The sequence below is a fragment of the Sinocyclocheilus rhinocerous genome, unplaced genomic scaffold (genome assembly GCF_001515625.1).
Source record: "Sinocyclocheilus rhinocerous isolate Xijiao unplaced genomic scaffold, SAMN03320098_v1.1 scaffold468, whole genome shotgun sequence".
In the NCBI taxonomy this organism is placed as follows: domain Eukaryota; kingdom Metazoa; phylum Chordata; class Actinopteri; order Cypriniformes; family Cyprinidae; genus Sinocyclocheilus; species Sinocyclocheilus rhinocerous.
Window position 1 is genome coordinate 2,445,248 of NW_015635305.1, and position 16,732 is coordinate 2,461,979.

Below are 16,732 nucleotides of genomic sequence, written 5' to 3' on the forward strand. Positions count from 1 at the left end.
CCACATCAGATAATCAATGTGCAATGTGGGTTTTAGCGATAAGTGATGTAATGTTCAGATTCACATTATAATTGAGGTCACAGATGTGATTCTCCAGTCTGTTTGTGTCTGGCCTCCTGGCTGAAGCCTGGAGTCTTTGCTTTATCTCTCCCTCATCAATAATAAGACAGCGAGTGTCATGCACATTAATGATCTTAAGATCTAATTCATCTCACATGCTCGCTGAGGGACCGGGCACTCAATGCACGAGGCATGGTAATGCGAGACAGCAAAACAATGATGGAAATCACCTCACCTCAATTAGTCTTCAGCACTCAATCTGCATTTCATGCCTGTTTGTTTAGACAAATACAAGAACAAGAACAGCAAGATTTATGCCATTCATTTGCATAATGCAGGATCTAGGGGATGAGATTGTCAACAGACCTAATCAAGACATAAACTAGGAGATAAACAAAAACACAAAGGCTGCATGTCAAATTTTTCATTTTAACCTCAAAGTTTACCACAGGTTACGTGCAGAACAAAGTCCGTTTTGAGGACTAAGGCTGTGTAGGTAAAACATTTACCCAGCCTTCCATTCACAGTGGAGGAGGGACGGGACAAATATCACCAACCATCACATTCTACTTGTACAATGACTGAACACCAATGGAGAAATAATAGCTAAATATTAATGGTTTCCATTCACGGGTCTAGCTAAACACTTCGCCTCCAAATTGCTCTCAAGCGCGTTTTCAAAAGAGCGCCTGGCATTTTCAGCTGGCAAAGAAAAGATTGGACAAATGGCCTAAATGTAAACTACTCCTGCTATGTGCCAGCAACACTGAAGTAATGCCTTGATATCTGGAGTATATTAATATCAAGGTTTTAGACCTGCCTCCCAGCAGAACTCTATAACTAAATGTTATGGTGTGCCTCATTTGTCTTTATGTTTGTCTGCTGTCCATGGTGCTGAAAACAAGGAGAGGCGACAACTCTGATATTACGTGTTTGTGAAAATGTCACTAAAATTTCATATGAATGTATGCTTTTTTTTTTTTGGTTAACTGTGAAGAACTTTTTTTCTTCTTTGTAGGCTTTGACATAGGCTACATGTATTCAAAGGTAATAATTAGGGCTGTCAATTTAGCATGTTCTTTTTGTACATTAAATTATAAAAAGTTTTTATTTATTATATTATATTATTTATTCTTGCAAAAAAAAGCACCTGACACATCAGTGGTCATTACTTATATGTAGTATCCCCAACTGTGCACATTTTAAATGCCTCCTTTCTCTGACGCACTCATTTCTGGTCTTGGGGTCTCTAATAGCAAGCTGATGAGTTCAATGAGATGCATTTGACTGAACCCATGTTTAAAGATAAAAAAAACAATATATTGAGTTAAAAAAACATCTAATTGATGTCTGTTTAATGCTTTAGGCATGTTACATATCTACTTTTCATATCACAATATAATCCTTTAAGCTTTTATCACCGTATTGAAAATATCCTTGACCAATAAAACAATAGTGCAATGGACTGAACCTAGATATCTTTTCTGGCATACTTTAGTCCAGATTAAAATAATACAAAAATCTGAATGGCTGTTTAAAAACATATAAATATTGTTTGACTTACTTTATTCTCTGTGACAAACTGAGTGTCAGAAACGTATAGTTGTGTTATGTACCAGGTTAACCAGAGTATTTTTTCTTTCTATGGAATAAACTTGCGTTTGCATTTAACTTGTTGCATCATACACACAGTGTTGTAAATTTTTGATGAACAAGAAGATAATGTATGTTCTAAAAGGTAATAAGGTACCAAGACTTATTCACTGTATTTTGAAGTGCCTGTGATAATTCTGTGCATAATAATTTCCAAAATATACTGTATTACTGAATACGTACACGTACTTACAGTATTTTCAAATTATCTTCATATAGGATCTTTTCTCTGAAAATACTGATAAATGTAATTATTTGCTATTAATTTGATAGATTAATCATCATATCATGTTTACTTGATTACATTTGTTTTAATGGATTGACATTCATAATACCAATTAATGTCATTCTTATCTTTGTCTCCCAGCTTTTGTGAGGGCTCATTTGTGTTATTTTGTGGCCAAACTTGCCTTGTGTTAATTACCAAACCTTGTTTTTTTTCACCTTGTTTCAAACTCTCTCCAGCCTAATTGACAACTAGATATTAATAGAGTGTGACCTTAATCATTGTGAGGAAATGCACTGACTACAGAGCATGTTGATCTGATTATGATGATCTGTTTGCTGAAGGGCCAGTTTACATACAGCTTGGACTCTGATCTTAGGACAGCTCTGTATTGCTTTCACATGTATGGATGTATAACTAATTGGGTCACAACAGAGCACTGCATGCTCTGCAAAGGATAATGAAGCCAGACCTTTGGAGCAATAAATTGCATACGGCATGTCATATTTTATATGGCATGTTTTTTTCGCCTTGTGTGAGCTTAAGTATTTGAACTGTATAGATAAGAGCATTAAGGATGCATGGTAGCTTCGTCAGGTAGATTCATTCAGTCCCAGGGAAATGCTAATTTACAGTGCATGCTAAGTTAATTAGAAAAAAGTGTCTTTTGCTGTGGTCATTTATGTATGTGTATGTAAGTCCTGTGTCACGGTATCGCACCATACTCAAAGTTAGCATTGTAGATTATCTTTTAAGAAAATGAAGAATAACATTGGTAACACTTTACAATAAAGTTCAGATTGTTAATAGATAATTATTAGATTAGAATCATTATTTAGAATCACGAACAACAATGTTTTACTGCTAACTCATTTTTAACATTACAAGATGCATACATTGAAATAAATTACTTAGTATATTATAAAAAAACATGAATTAATTTGGAAACATGGATTTAGCAGGATTTTATACATTTTAGTTTATATGGTTATATAAGTTATATAATAATAGTTTCTATATTTATCATTTTTTTAAACTAACAGTAACCTAAATTAATGAATACTAATTATCAATACTAAAATAATTGTTGTTAATTGTTTGTAAATAATACCTAATATATTAACTAATGTTCACAAATTGAACCTTATTGTAAAATGTTGCTATTAAAAGCATAGTTTACCCAAAAATTAATTAAATAAAATAATTAATTTGCTGAAGATTTACTCACCCTCACGTCTTTCAAGATGTAGATGAGTTTGTTTCTTTATCTGGAAAAGATTTTGAGAAATGTAGCATTACATCACTTGCTCACCAGTGGATTGTCTGCAGTGAATGGGTGCCGTCAGAATGAGAGTTCAACAACTGATCAAATGTCTCAATAATCCACAACATGACTGTAGTCCTTCAGTTAACATCTTGTGAAGAAAAAGCTGCATGTTTTTAATAAACAGTTCCATCATTAAGGTGCTTTAACTTTAAACAACTTTTATCACTTCTGGCCAAAATACATTAACTGATAAACTAGGATTACTTGTGGATTATTGTGATGCTTTTATCATCTATCTGGACTCTCATTCTGACGGCACCCATTCACTGCAGAGGATCCACTGGTGAGCAAGTGTAAATTTCTCCAAATCTGTTCCGATTAGGAAACAAACTCATCTACATATCAGATGGCAGCATTTTGGGTGAAGTTAAAGTTTAACATTGTTAAAAAATAACCTAGCACCATAGCTGCCAGTCTGTGCACTGTGTTCATATTACCTGCACGGATGTCTTTATAGTTTGAACACTCCCTCAGAACTACAAGGCAGCGTCTTAGTACAAATCTGGAGCTGCCACTGCAGCCTCAAAGGAAAAAGTTCATGGCTCAGTGCAAAACACAACCCAGATAAAATCATTATCCAGTGCTGAAAACATCTATATGACGGTGCTGAACACAAGCTTGTGCTTCAACAACGTTGTCACATTCACGTAAGCAGTATGGGGTCTCCGTCTTAGAATAAGACCCGAATGATGGGGCATGTTTTAGGTACACTAGCTCAGAGTACAAGAAGGGCAGGATGACTTATCTAATAACCCTGCAGAGCTCTAGCAGAAGTACTTTGAGTTATTACCTGTCAAGGATCCAGGACCTCTGGGTTAGCATGACCATCTCTGAAGATTGCATGTCTGTTTCATGAAGGAGAAACACACAAAGAAATCTGAAGACATTATAAGGCCATTCAAAGAAAAATGGGAGAATTTGTAATCGTCAATTTTTAATTGTCAAAATATATTATTAAAACATTTTCTTGACAAACAGGTTTAGTAGATAGGAGCTGGACTACTGCTATGCAACAGAAAATGGTTAATAGATTGCCTCCTTAAAGGAATTTATACCGTATAGACAAGAAATCAGTTTTGGCTGGTGAGATTATCTAATATTTTAAAGACTTATAAAGGGGTTTATGTGTTTTTGTTGAGGTAGTTTATTTAGTTTTTTATTCATTTTTGTTTGGTTTTGTATCTGTAAGGGTTTTCTGTAAGGGTAAAGGATATTATTTACCTTTCTACAATATAATTTCTTGTTTTGTAGACATATGTGACATTTTTATAATATATTTTGTTGTTTTTTTTTCTGTTTTTTTTTTTTTTTTACCTTTTCTTCATTATGATATCAAGACTGTTATATTACCATTACCTCTAATTTTATTTCCATGAAAGAATATCCAGATGAATATTAATTATTATATATTTTTTAATTAAGTGAGGTGTATTCAAGTCATATGAATATATGAAGAGTTCAGATGCAAAAGCCTCTAAGTGCCATCTAAAATTTTCTTCTAAAATGAGAATTTTTTTTATCAGGCTCCTATGTTTAGGTTCAGTAATTTTACTCTAATGGCAATGTATAGGTACTTTTCTATGCAATTAAAGTGAAATAACTGAACAAAAAAATAGGAGCCTGATAAAAATGCTCATTTCAGAAGAAAATTTCATACGACACTTAGAGGCTTTTGCATCTGAACTCTTCATATGCCTTTTTTTTGTGTGTGGATTAATAGCTAGGACATAAAGTGAGCATCACATCATTGACCCAGATTTCAAAAGGAATATTTCCGGAGGGTGCTGCACTACCTGAGCAATGGGAAACAGACAGCTTTCTCCAAGTGTTATATTCTTCTTTTGGTGGGTGTTTAGCGAGCTGTGCACAGTTATGAAGATAAATCCATATGTGAACACTTAAAATGTGTCAGTGATGAATGCAATATCAGTATTCATCATGGGTACGTCTGAATTATTGTGTGACTCTGTTACACACATATGTGGTTGTGCTGTCTTTTGCCATTTTTACTTGTCTCACAAAGCCATTTTTTACCTCTGAAAATGAGAGAAACGGAGAATAAAAGAGTAATTGATAGTCTTTGTTGTGAAACCCTTCATACAGGGGCTTTTTTCCCCACAAGGATTGTCAGGGTTGTGACTGACAAACTACAGGAGACACAAAGCAGTGCATTGAGCAAAAATAATTGCAGACAGTAAAGCTTTTTAGAAAAAGTGTCATGGCATGATTTGTTGCAGGCTCCTACTGTCTGCCTGTGTCTGTATCCTGACTGACAGGCTAGAGACTGAGGGAAGACTTTTTACTTTCATGGCCTTGTGCTCCCATGTCGAAATGAAGAGAAGCACGTTGCGGTTTTGTGTTGAAAATGAGTCTGATGTAAGTGAATGATTTTCGTCTCTTTCATTCTTCTCTCCTTTACTTGTAATTGCAGCCTAGTCGAGGCGCTGTTCCAAATCAATGCTTCCTAAATTCGTAAGCATTGCTCAAAACATTAACGATGAAGTTAAATGTTGGAATATTTGTTTACGATTTACTTCATGCATAATTTAGAATCAGTCACAATGCTCCACTTCCTCTCTTGTGATCGAGTGAGAAATTGTTGCATCTTCTGCATTCTAATTGATTCAGGACTGATGTCAGTGTGCTTTCTCTGGCCCTGTGTTTCTCACTACATGGACTCACTTGTTTCATTATATTTTACTCGAAATGCACATGTGATATAGTTTTCCTATATATTAGACAAAAATGACTGATGCATTTGATCTCATCCAAGGAAAGAGTCCCCAGCATGTCTTGAAATGTAACTATCATCTTGGTTTACAGGTACTTCAGGTCAGGAGCTCCACCTGTAATCAACCCCCTCCAGACACATTTTCCAAAGGACACCATTGTACCAGGCTCCTTCGCTGTCACTTTGACATGGACGCTGCCCAACCGCACCACGGGGGTTTTCAATGTCACCAGCCCCCTCCCAGGAGACTGGTTCCTGGCTGCACACTTACCAAAGGATGAGGGGAAGATCTCTGTCAAGGTGAGTAAAAACGTACAGGATAAAGCAGTCAGTGATCACAGGGCTAACAATGAGAGAATCGTTTCTGCTTTTAACAAGAGCTAAGCTTGTTGATTATGAAAAATGCCTTATGTTCATGGTTGTGCACGTACGTTCCTCTCGGCATTTATGCATTTATAATTGAAGCTGCTCACTTCCGCACAGTCAGTGGGTGGCCTTTATGGGTAGTAATTTAAGTGAGCGCTGTGATTTCAGAACTTGTCATAGACTTCTTTTTCAAATGAGATTATATATGCGTTTCCTGTCAGAGTGCTCATTATTTCGCTTGGGTTGTAATCTCAGAGACAATGGCATTTTTCTTTTGTATAATGCCCTGAATATTCATTTATATATATTACATCATGTTAGAAGTGCATTACTTTTTAAAAATGGTTTATTTTTCTTATTGTTCTCAAAACCACACACTTGTCCGAGTATGACGTCTGTCTCTGTGGAATGAAAGCATGTTTCCAAGTAGAGAATAAAAAACATAATTGTGAGGTAAAGTGTAGGATTAGAAAGCCATGCTGTGAGATATAAAGAGAGTTTTAAAGTCACAAATGAGTAGTCACATTGCGAGATGTAAAGTTAAAGTTACAAGTGGGAGAAATTAAGTATCGATTATAAGAAATAAAGTTTTAAAAAGGGAAATAACATTTTTATACATTTTTATACACTTTTTATTTTGGCTTCATTACTGCCTGATACCAAAACTATTTTCATAACGTTTGAAAGTTCACAGAGCTACTGTTTTGCTCTACTCAAAAATGCTTGTTGAGTCTTGTATAGACATACAGTGCTTTTTAAAAAAAAGGAAGTTCATATTAAAACACAAGGGGTCAATCATGCATCATAAGATATGCGTAAGTAATAGCATGTCAGCAGTGGCTAAATTACGGCCTAATAATGCTCCCTGCCAGTAAACACAAATGTACAGCAGGTTGTTGTATTCTTATTAAGGGTATTACTGCCCAGGGGGAATATTTAAATAGGGAAAATCAGCCAGTGGAAAGTGTTTAAAAAGCTCATGCTGCTGAGAGTCCACTAAGAAGCACAATACAATGTACTGGCTCACAGTGGAGACTGAATTCACATAAACAGCTTACATATTTTTAATTCACTAAAAGAACGTGCATTTAGTCTCATATCAAATATTTAGAACAACTAAGTCATGCAGGGCAAGTCTCTTTCATTCATTCCTAGTTCTGTTCACAGTATGTATTTATCTTACAAATAAAGGATGTATTTGTTGTTTAGAAGTATTACATGGTAAAATGCAATATAATGAAAGTGTTATGCTTCCCTAAAATCTTTTTTTCATTGCGAGATGTTTCACAGAAATAAGCAGAACCACCGGACCAGAACCAAAACTATCACAATCAAAAGTTGAATTATTTTTTACATGTTTGCATTATTATAAATTTAAATGCTTTAGATGCTGTCCAGCTAAATTTTCTCCTAGTGTGTATTATACAGGCCACACAATCACCTGGTAAAAATTGGATGTGCCAAGATTCATCTTATGTCTGCCTTACAGAGTTATGACTGGATACATTCCACTGGGTTGTATTTGCGTGTGGATACAGAGAACTTGTTTTCTCTGTTTGACTGAGACTCACATCTGCTTTAATTGTGCTGCCATGCATAATTTAGCCAATATCTGACAGTTCTGTAAAATGGGAGAAAAGTGCTATTAAAATCTGGAAAATAGGTCTAAAATATGATTATGTGCTTGCTTTAATTGTATTAGAAAATAACAATAGCCAAAGTGTGTTTTTGGCCTCTAGAAGTTCAAACTGTGCAAGTGAAACTTATAAATGAGATTTGGTTTTTAAAAGAATAGTTTTTAAAAGAATAGTTCACTCATAAATAAAATGGCCATAATTGAATTATCTTCATGTTGTTCCAAACCCTGATGACTCCCCCCCTACAATATATATATATATTGTATCCTTTTGAAGCTTAGAATCTTAGTCCCCATAATTGCTTGGAAAAGAGTGGCCAGTACATGAATTGAAACTTATGTTTTTATGTTCCTTGAAAGAAAGAAAGTTATATTGGTTTATAACAACACAAGGGCATTCTAATTCTTTTTAAGTGACCTCTCTGCTTAAGATTTTAAACAACATCACTGCGGTGGATTGTATCTAAATGGATCTCACATTGGAGTAAACTTCTCGCATCTTAATTGGAATTCTTATGTTCACAATAGCATTACCTCAATCTCCATCCACAATCTTAAAAAGTCCGCCTTAGCTGAGTTTTGTCCTTTGCTGCTCTTACTTATCTCAGAGCCACCAGGCCTGCACTTCAGCCTTTCTCTTTAATTAACTGCAGCAGGTTTGGTCGTGGTGGAGGCCATTCTCCTGGATTAAGAGCAATAATTCTACTCGGGTGTGCTCCGCTTTAAGGGCACCGCTTTCCTCTGAGCCCACAGGGTCACACTGCCAGCCAATTAGACAGAGACAAAGCTTGGAACGACGAAGGCTTCCTCTTTTCTGTTGGCCTGGGGAACGACAGCACCTGTGGAGCAGAAAAGCTCATGGCTGAACCTACTGAGGTGGAGTAATTGGAGGAAGTGTGGAAAGCGAGGCCATGCTTTCCCTGAGGAATACATTTTTTATTTATTATTCTGTGTAGTGTAATGGGGGTTATGTTGTATTGGACTTTTGTTTTGTTGAAGGGGCTTGTAGGTAGATTGTGCCACAAACTGTCTGCACAGTGAACTATCATAAATTTACTCCATCTTGGTAATGTTACCTGGGCATCCGTTTTTTTATGTGTACAATATGCAATAAGCTCCTATTTAACTAAATAGTTTTGGACATTGCATTCTTTCTGCATTTGCATTTGTTTAAAAAACATTATTCAAATCAAGTTGCTAAAACAATTAGGCATTTTGGAGTAAACAAACTCCGTTAAAAAGATGATTGGTGCCTTTAACTGACTAGCTATGGCCAACATTGAAAAATGCATTTTTTTATTTGATAATTTTTTTGATGGGTGGTCCCTCTCCTCCTACTTACTCTGACATTCAAGGAAAGTTGACAATGAAATACAACTTCAAATCTACTGCTACTACTACTACTACTACTATTATTATTATTTTGTATAAAAATTACAAGATAAGATTCTAAGAATTTAACAGTTGTTAAATTAAGTCACAAGCAATGAATAATAATATCAATACTGTTAATAATAAATATAGAGATTGAGTTAACATTGCTGTGAACCTTTGGAACTGATAAATAATATTATTAATAATATTATTATGATGTAAATACCAAGATGAAATTTGAAGAATTTAACAGTTGTTAAGTCACAAGCATTTGTTGTTATTATTATTGTAACTTAATGGATGTCTTGTACACCAAGTTAAATTCTTAAATTCTTAAAATCCCATCTTGAAATTCACATCATGATCGTAAACTGCTACGACCCAAGTGCAAGCCCGTAACTGACTGTCAAGTAACAGCTTGCAGGATCGAAGCTCTGTGGACACATGGTGCACAGAGGTGAATCTCAGCAGAGCAAAGCTGTAGCGGCCCTCAGCAAAGTGCAAGTCTGTTCTCTCAGCTGATGAGCTCCACAGTGTCTGTGAGGCTAATCAGGGAGCAGCCGGACCCCGCTCTGCAGGTGCACAGTCACACAAGCAGATGGCCAATTGTAGAGAGAGGAAGAGAGAGGGAGGAAAGGAATGAGGAAAGAAGGGGGATGAGTATGAGTCAAGCACGCAGTAAAGATCAGCCGGCCGTCTGCTGGATGAAGCTGCCACAGTGGATAAGCAGCAACCAGAAGCTGAGCATCCTGACAGTTTGCCTTGCACTAACTAAACTCTCGGAGTAAATCAATAAACTAATTGGAAACTGTCAGCACTTGGAGATATGTTATCGTTCAGTGCATCTTTGTTGTTTTGGGGTAAGGTCTACACAAGTGGGGATGGGGGGCTGTCAGTTTTGTGGCTGTTTATCTCTGTATTGATTTTTTTTAAAGATAGTGAACAGGCCAAAACACATTCTAGATTTTCTGTGTTATTAAGGTGTGCTAGGTCAGTAGATGCAATTGTTCTTGTTTAATGAAATTCACTATAATGCACGTCCATTTACTAGGGTTAAATCATTTTCAAAGTTTTTAAATTCCTTGTTTTATAGTTGTGATTATTTTTTTTATGATTATTTTACTTTCTTTTATGTAAAGCACTTTGAATTACCATTGTGTATGAAATGTGCTATATAAATAAACTTGCCTTGCCTATAGGGTTATTTATACTGTAGACAGTGTTTGTTAGGGAGAAGGTCAGCCATTTTAATCAGATAATGATCTATGAGTTTACTCAGTTGGTTAATGGTGAGGTGGGGATTTTTTAAAATGGTAATATTCCAAGCTTGCCAGTTTATTACACTCAGACTGTAAGGTATTCATAGGTTGACTCCCCTGAAAAGTGAAAATAATATGGTTTTGACACACCAGCACTCTCTCAATCAATGTATCTGAGGATGCAAATCAGTTTGAAACGGTAATTATTTTTATATTCAATTCTTTGACAACAATGATGGGAAAACTTCATACTTATCATTTAGCACCCTCATGCATATAATGATTGTCGGTGGACAAGTCAGTGTTGTGTTGACATTTGAGTTTCATTGTATGGAAAAAAAAACAAACAGTTGAAACACTTTTCAAACTTTTCATAGAGAACAACATGAGTTTTCATTTTTTTTTCTGAACTGTCCCTTTAATGTAATTGCATTTTCTGTAAACAGATCTGAGCTTCACCTTTCTGATAGTATCCTGTCTTTTGACAAATAGTAAAAAAAAAAAATCTAATTATGGCAGGGCTGTCACGATATCAGTTTTTTACCACAATTATTGTGGCCAAAAGAAGTCAAGTAATTAAAGTATTATCACAATATCTATTGAAATATGGAAGAAATAAATAATGATATCAGTCAAATTCATCTTTAGCTTTGTTTATTTAGTTTTTTCTCTTTTTTGCCAAAAATCAAGCTGGTAATAAGACTGTAGGGAGGTGGAGAGAGAGTTTGTAACCATAATACGAAAATAGCTTGCTGTTGATCGGCACATCCTGCAGACTGGGGTGTCTTTAACACCTCGGAATCCAAAAACTCCCACACTGATAAGCTATAACTTTTTTGGGTGCAAGTAGAGTGTCTCTTTTTCGTCTGTCATGATTTTGAGAGCCAGTAGTCGCTACACACTACATCTGCTGTTTTCTGTTTTATGATGAGTGGCAACCAGCATTAAGGTGTAAAACCATCACCTACTTGCCTGGATCATTTATGATATTATCATATGTGTAGTATTAACACAATATAAATCTTTCAATTTTTAAATATGATTGTTATTGTCAATACTATATTGTGAATGCAAAGTGAAAAGTGGTAGCTATACAACCACCCAGCTGTTGATCGATGTATGAAAACTGGACTTTTATGCCATCACTGATTTATTTCTGGACTTGGGAGCTAAAGCACAGAACATAAGTGGAGAATTGTGGGAGATTTGCGGGGGAACACCAGGCTTTACCAGTAATAAGACTGTGGATCCCTGCAGTTCTGTTCCTTGACAAATGATAAATGTTTTTCATACCCGGCCGAAAAGCTACGCTCAAATGCCTTGGTGCCTTATATGCTGCGGGTTCATGCTCAAGTATTTTTTTTTTTGACTAGCCTGTCAGTTACATTACCAGACACATGTTTGGAGTCCACCGTGATCCACCAAAAATGATAAAGGAATCTTTTTCTCATTGGCCATATGGACTCTTCCTCGTGGTTCTGCATGAGCAGTGTGTCAGAGACATTATCCCTCACACAGCTGGAGACCACATTAAACATGCAAAATGCCAACAACAGTCCGCTATCAATTCTGTGTACTGTTTGGTGCTCTGCACGCGTGTTCTAATTATTTCACTAGTTGCTCAAAGTTGCCAAATTTGTGCTGTGAAAAGAGAAGCAATTATTTGCATATTTTTCTCTCTCTCTTCCTTTTGTCTGTGCTGGCACATGAGTTGCAAACATCCCCCCTAATCAAATCAGATCAATGAAGAATTGTAAGGAGGCAGAGGCGTCACGAGTTGACAAATCTTGCATGTCAGACACAATGCAAAAAGCGTGGGGTGAGGGCACAGAAGCAAGGCCGTGTCTGCCTGCACCAGCACCAGCTGTGCCTGCTTTATGTATGCAGCCATGGACAAACAACAGATGGGGCTCCTTCTCAAGTTTGTTATTTAATGGTCGCTGTTTTGCTTTTCCATCCTTATTATCCCACCTACAACTCCAATCTGCCATTTTAAGCTAAAAAGTGATGTTTCCATTTACTTACATGTAGATTGTGTAGTAGTAATTCATTACTTCCCTCTGGCAGGCATTATAGATTTTAAGAATAGTTTTCTCCCAAAGGCAATCTGTTCAATCCATTTTATACTTGTAGTTTTATTTTTCATATTTACACTACTATTCAAAACATTGTGGTCAGTAAGGTTATTTTAAAAGACATTATTTTATTCTGCAAAGATTCATGCAATTGATAGTGCCAGCATAGACATTTACAGTGTTATAAAAGACTTCTTCTTTTTTTAAATCAATGCTGTTCATTTGAAATTTCAGTTTTTTACAGAATCATGAAAAAAGTTACAGTTTACACAAAAAATATTTTCTACATCGATAGTAATGATCAATGTTTCTTGAGCAACAAATCAGCATATTAGAATGATTTCTGAAGCATTCTTCTTATTATAATTTTATAATTATAATTCTTCTGAAGCATATTATTATTATAGACACTGAAGACTGGGGTAATGGCTGCTGAAAATTCGGCTTTGCCATCACAGGAATAAATTACATTTTAAAGTATATTAAAAATAAATATATTAAAACATATTTTAAAAGATTATTCTGTCGTGTTATTCTGTCAACATGAAACAACTGGAATTATTCTACAATGATTATTTCAACATAGTACATTTTAATCCAAATTTGTGGTAAAAAATAAATACGTTTTATATATACATACATTATAAATACAACGTATTTTGCCCATCAAAAAGGACATTTTCGAAATTGGTGCTCATCCATCACACTGGATGTGAAGTTCAAAATGTACAGTATACCGCTAATAGCAAATGTACTGTAGTAGTTCACCCCAGGAGATCTAGGGTAACTGGTTAGTATTTCCCTGGTAGCCTCTGCTGGTTGATACCATAACTACACATTCTGGTATTATAGTTATATGTATATACTGTACATAATATTAGAGAAATATTAGGAGTAGTGTGGCAGCACAAGCAAGCTGCATAGCAGTCTATGAAAAATCCTGCAGTAATAGGGGAAACAAAGGGTTTATTGAAGCCATCAATGAATTGTTCTTTGCGCGTCCATGTAAATGTCTCACTTATTACCGAGAAGACAAACCCGACGCCTTGAGACTATCTTAGTTCTGGTGTATGGCTGCAGAAGTGATTTGCAGAACGGTTCATGCTGAAATGAATGAGTCTTCTAATCAAGCTGAGAGCGAATTAGACCTTGATAATACACCAGAGATAATGACTCAGAAAACCGTCTATGCAGTGACACCTGCCCAGTGGTGTAAATCCACCAAATAGACCTTAATGAAATGAGAATGTGTTCTGCCACCATTACAGCACATACCTCTAGTGTGTCAAGGCTACGGAGGTTAGGTGCATTAAGCATTAAAGCAAACAATGAAAAATGTGTGGTTTTGATTAGCTGCTTCTTCTGAAATATTGATATTGATGTTTACTGTCATAATGAGAGCTGCAAAGAATAAATGGTGGATGATTTGCTTGCTTCTTGCATGGGACATCGTCAGTGCGCTGGCCAGGGAGTCAGCCGTTTCTAAGGTGTCCCGTTGTCAAAATCACTTGAGTGCACTGAAACGTTTTGTCCCTTGAAAATACCCAGACTGCGTCGGCTGCTCATTATATTCACTAACCAGAAATATCTTCGTAAGTCTTTCAAGTGTAATTATATCAAGACAAATCCTTATTTTTTCTGTTTTTAAAAGAGATTTTGTTTGTGATTATCTATCATCTCTAAGATGCATGATGGTAACAATCCTGCAAGTTTTTTTTTTTTGTAAAATATTATACAGTATTCAGATTCAGAGTAGTCAGAAAAAGATTAAAAAGACCCCTTTATATATATATATATATATATATAAAAATTTTCTCTTTCATTTATGTATTTTCTGCCATTTTGTTCTACTGAGATACTAATGTTTATATTGTAAACATTTTGTGCCTTTCTTTATTGCTGTGTATGTATTTAATGTCTGAATGCTATTACTAATATTCAGATGTTTTGGGGTTGTTTTTGAAAGAAGTCTCTTTATGCTTACCAAGGGTAACTTTATTTGATCACACATATTGTAAAAACAGTAATATTGTAAAATAGTGTTACAATTTAAAATTGTTTTCTATTTTAATATAAAATGTAATTTATATCTGTGGTGACAAAGCTGAATTTTCAGCAGCCTTTATTTCAGTCTTGCAATTATTCTAATATGCTGCTCAAGAAACATTCCTTCTTATTATTAAAGTCAACTTTTTGCCATTTGTAGCACATCATATGGCAATGTATAAAAATGAAACAGAAAAATTGAAAATAATTTTATTGAAATAGAATTTTTTTATAACAATATAAATTCTTAAACATTATTTTTGATCAATTTATTGCATCCTTGCTGAATAAAAGTATTTTGGCCCCACACTTTTGAGTGGTAATGTATGCATATTATCTGCTTTTCTTAGCAGAAAAATGCAGTATAAAAGCTTATGTATTTTATAATGTCATTGTAGTTTTTATCATCTGCTATAAAGATGCAGAATGATGTGTTTATACAGTGATGTTGCCAGTTATGTTTTAATGCACAATGTCGGAATCATGTCATCAGTGTCCAAGTGTTTAGCAGATGAAAGCCTTCTGAATATGTGTTATATTGTACTGTTATACTGTACTAATTCATATCACAGAGAATTTTGGAAATGACATGAAGCACACACAATTTTTAGTTAAGGCTTTTTAAAGATTTAAATTTTTTTTTATTTCATGTCTTGAAAAATATCTAATTATAAGATGACTATTGAGGCAGTGAATCCCACAGCATAATTAATCACACACCAGTGCAAGCCAATTAGCTCTTTCCGTTGCCCCGCCCCTCTCTTCATGTCTACTGAATAGCATTTCAGTACTGGAAGAGGCCGCCGCTGCTGACGACTGCTCGGTTATTGTTTAACTGCATTGAACTGACAGATGCGCCAGCAGACTCTCACTCCCTACCTTATGAAGTAATAACATGGCTGACTGACCTCAACAGGAAGCCAGCAGTGATATGCGGTTGATATTCGACAGCGCTGTGGGTTGAAAAGGCCAGTGAAAATGACCCCGCGTCTCAGGCGGTAGTCCAGTACAAACGACGGAAACAGAGGAACGTGCACTCTGGAAAGCTAATGTATTCTTTTAGCGTGATTCCTAGACATGTAATACCTCTTTGTTTGGTGTGATTGTGTTTCTCTGTGTGGAGATGGTAAGAAAAGACGCTGGCCGAGTAGAGAGGAGGGGTTATACTACACCGTTCGACAATGATGAATGTGTTTAGGGCAGGGAGTACCTGCGTGAGAGAAGCCGAGGTTTCCATGATGAAACGATGCATTGTAATTTGCCATGGTGTGCCATAATAAATAAAAGCTCTTAGATTCTCCCACCTTCTCTCCGTCTTTAATCCCTCCACCTCCTTTTCTCACACATCAAGTCTTCATGCAATTGCACTGTGAAAAATTGTCTGCGAATCTATACAGATCTTCGGCTCTTTAATTGGAGCATACGCCACAACATCTGTCGCTTACTGAAACCAATGTGGTTTTTACAGCTACGCATCTCTTGATAACACTGCCAACTGTGATCCTGTAATGGTGAAAACAAAACAGTTCAGTTCAAAAAGCCTTAGTATAGTCTGTTAAAGCAGTACATATCATATACAGGGCCGTAGCTGGGGTTTGCGGGGCCCCAGTGCAGGTTGTACCAGTGGGCCCTGTTTGAAATTGTTTAATTTGTATGTTCGCTCTATTTATTTATTTGTGCTATTTACACAATGTTTAAGTTTTTTCAAGTTTGTAGGTGTCCAGGTACAAAAACGAATAATCAAATGTAAAATAGCACTGCATAGTCTTAACTGTAAAAATTAAATTTACAGTCAAAACAAAATTTATTCAGACACCTTCAACATTTCTCACATTATCACAGTTTATTTGCTATAGTTTAGAAAATGGTAATAAAATATGACAAGAACTCAGAGTTAAACTGTGTCAGAACAAATTCATCTTGATAATGTCAGATAACTTTGATAGAAAGGTATGTAATGGATTACAATCAACCAAAAA

At 35.6% G+C, this 16,732-nt stretch overlaps 1 protein-coding gene across 1 annotated transcript in view; it reads left to right on the forward strand.

The window, feature by feature from the left end:
- LOC107746867 (uncharacterized) overlaps nt 1-16,732 on the forward strand; it is a gene marked incomplete at its 3' end in the record, with an annotated part of 128,422 nt that overhangs the window by 51,096 nt on the left and 60,594 nt on the right. Inside the window, exon 3 of the mRNA XM_016561196.1 lies at nt 6,090-6,297. Within this exon, the coding sequence (XP_016416682.1) occupies nt 6,090-6,297 (208 nt within the window). The remainder of the gene's footprint in view (nt 1-6,089; nt 6,298-16,732) is intronic.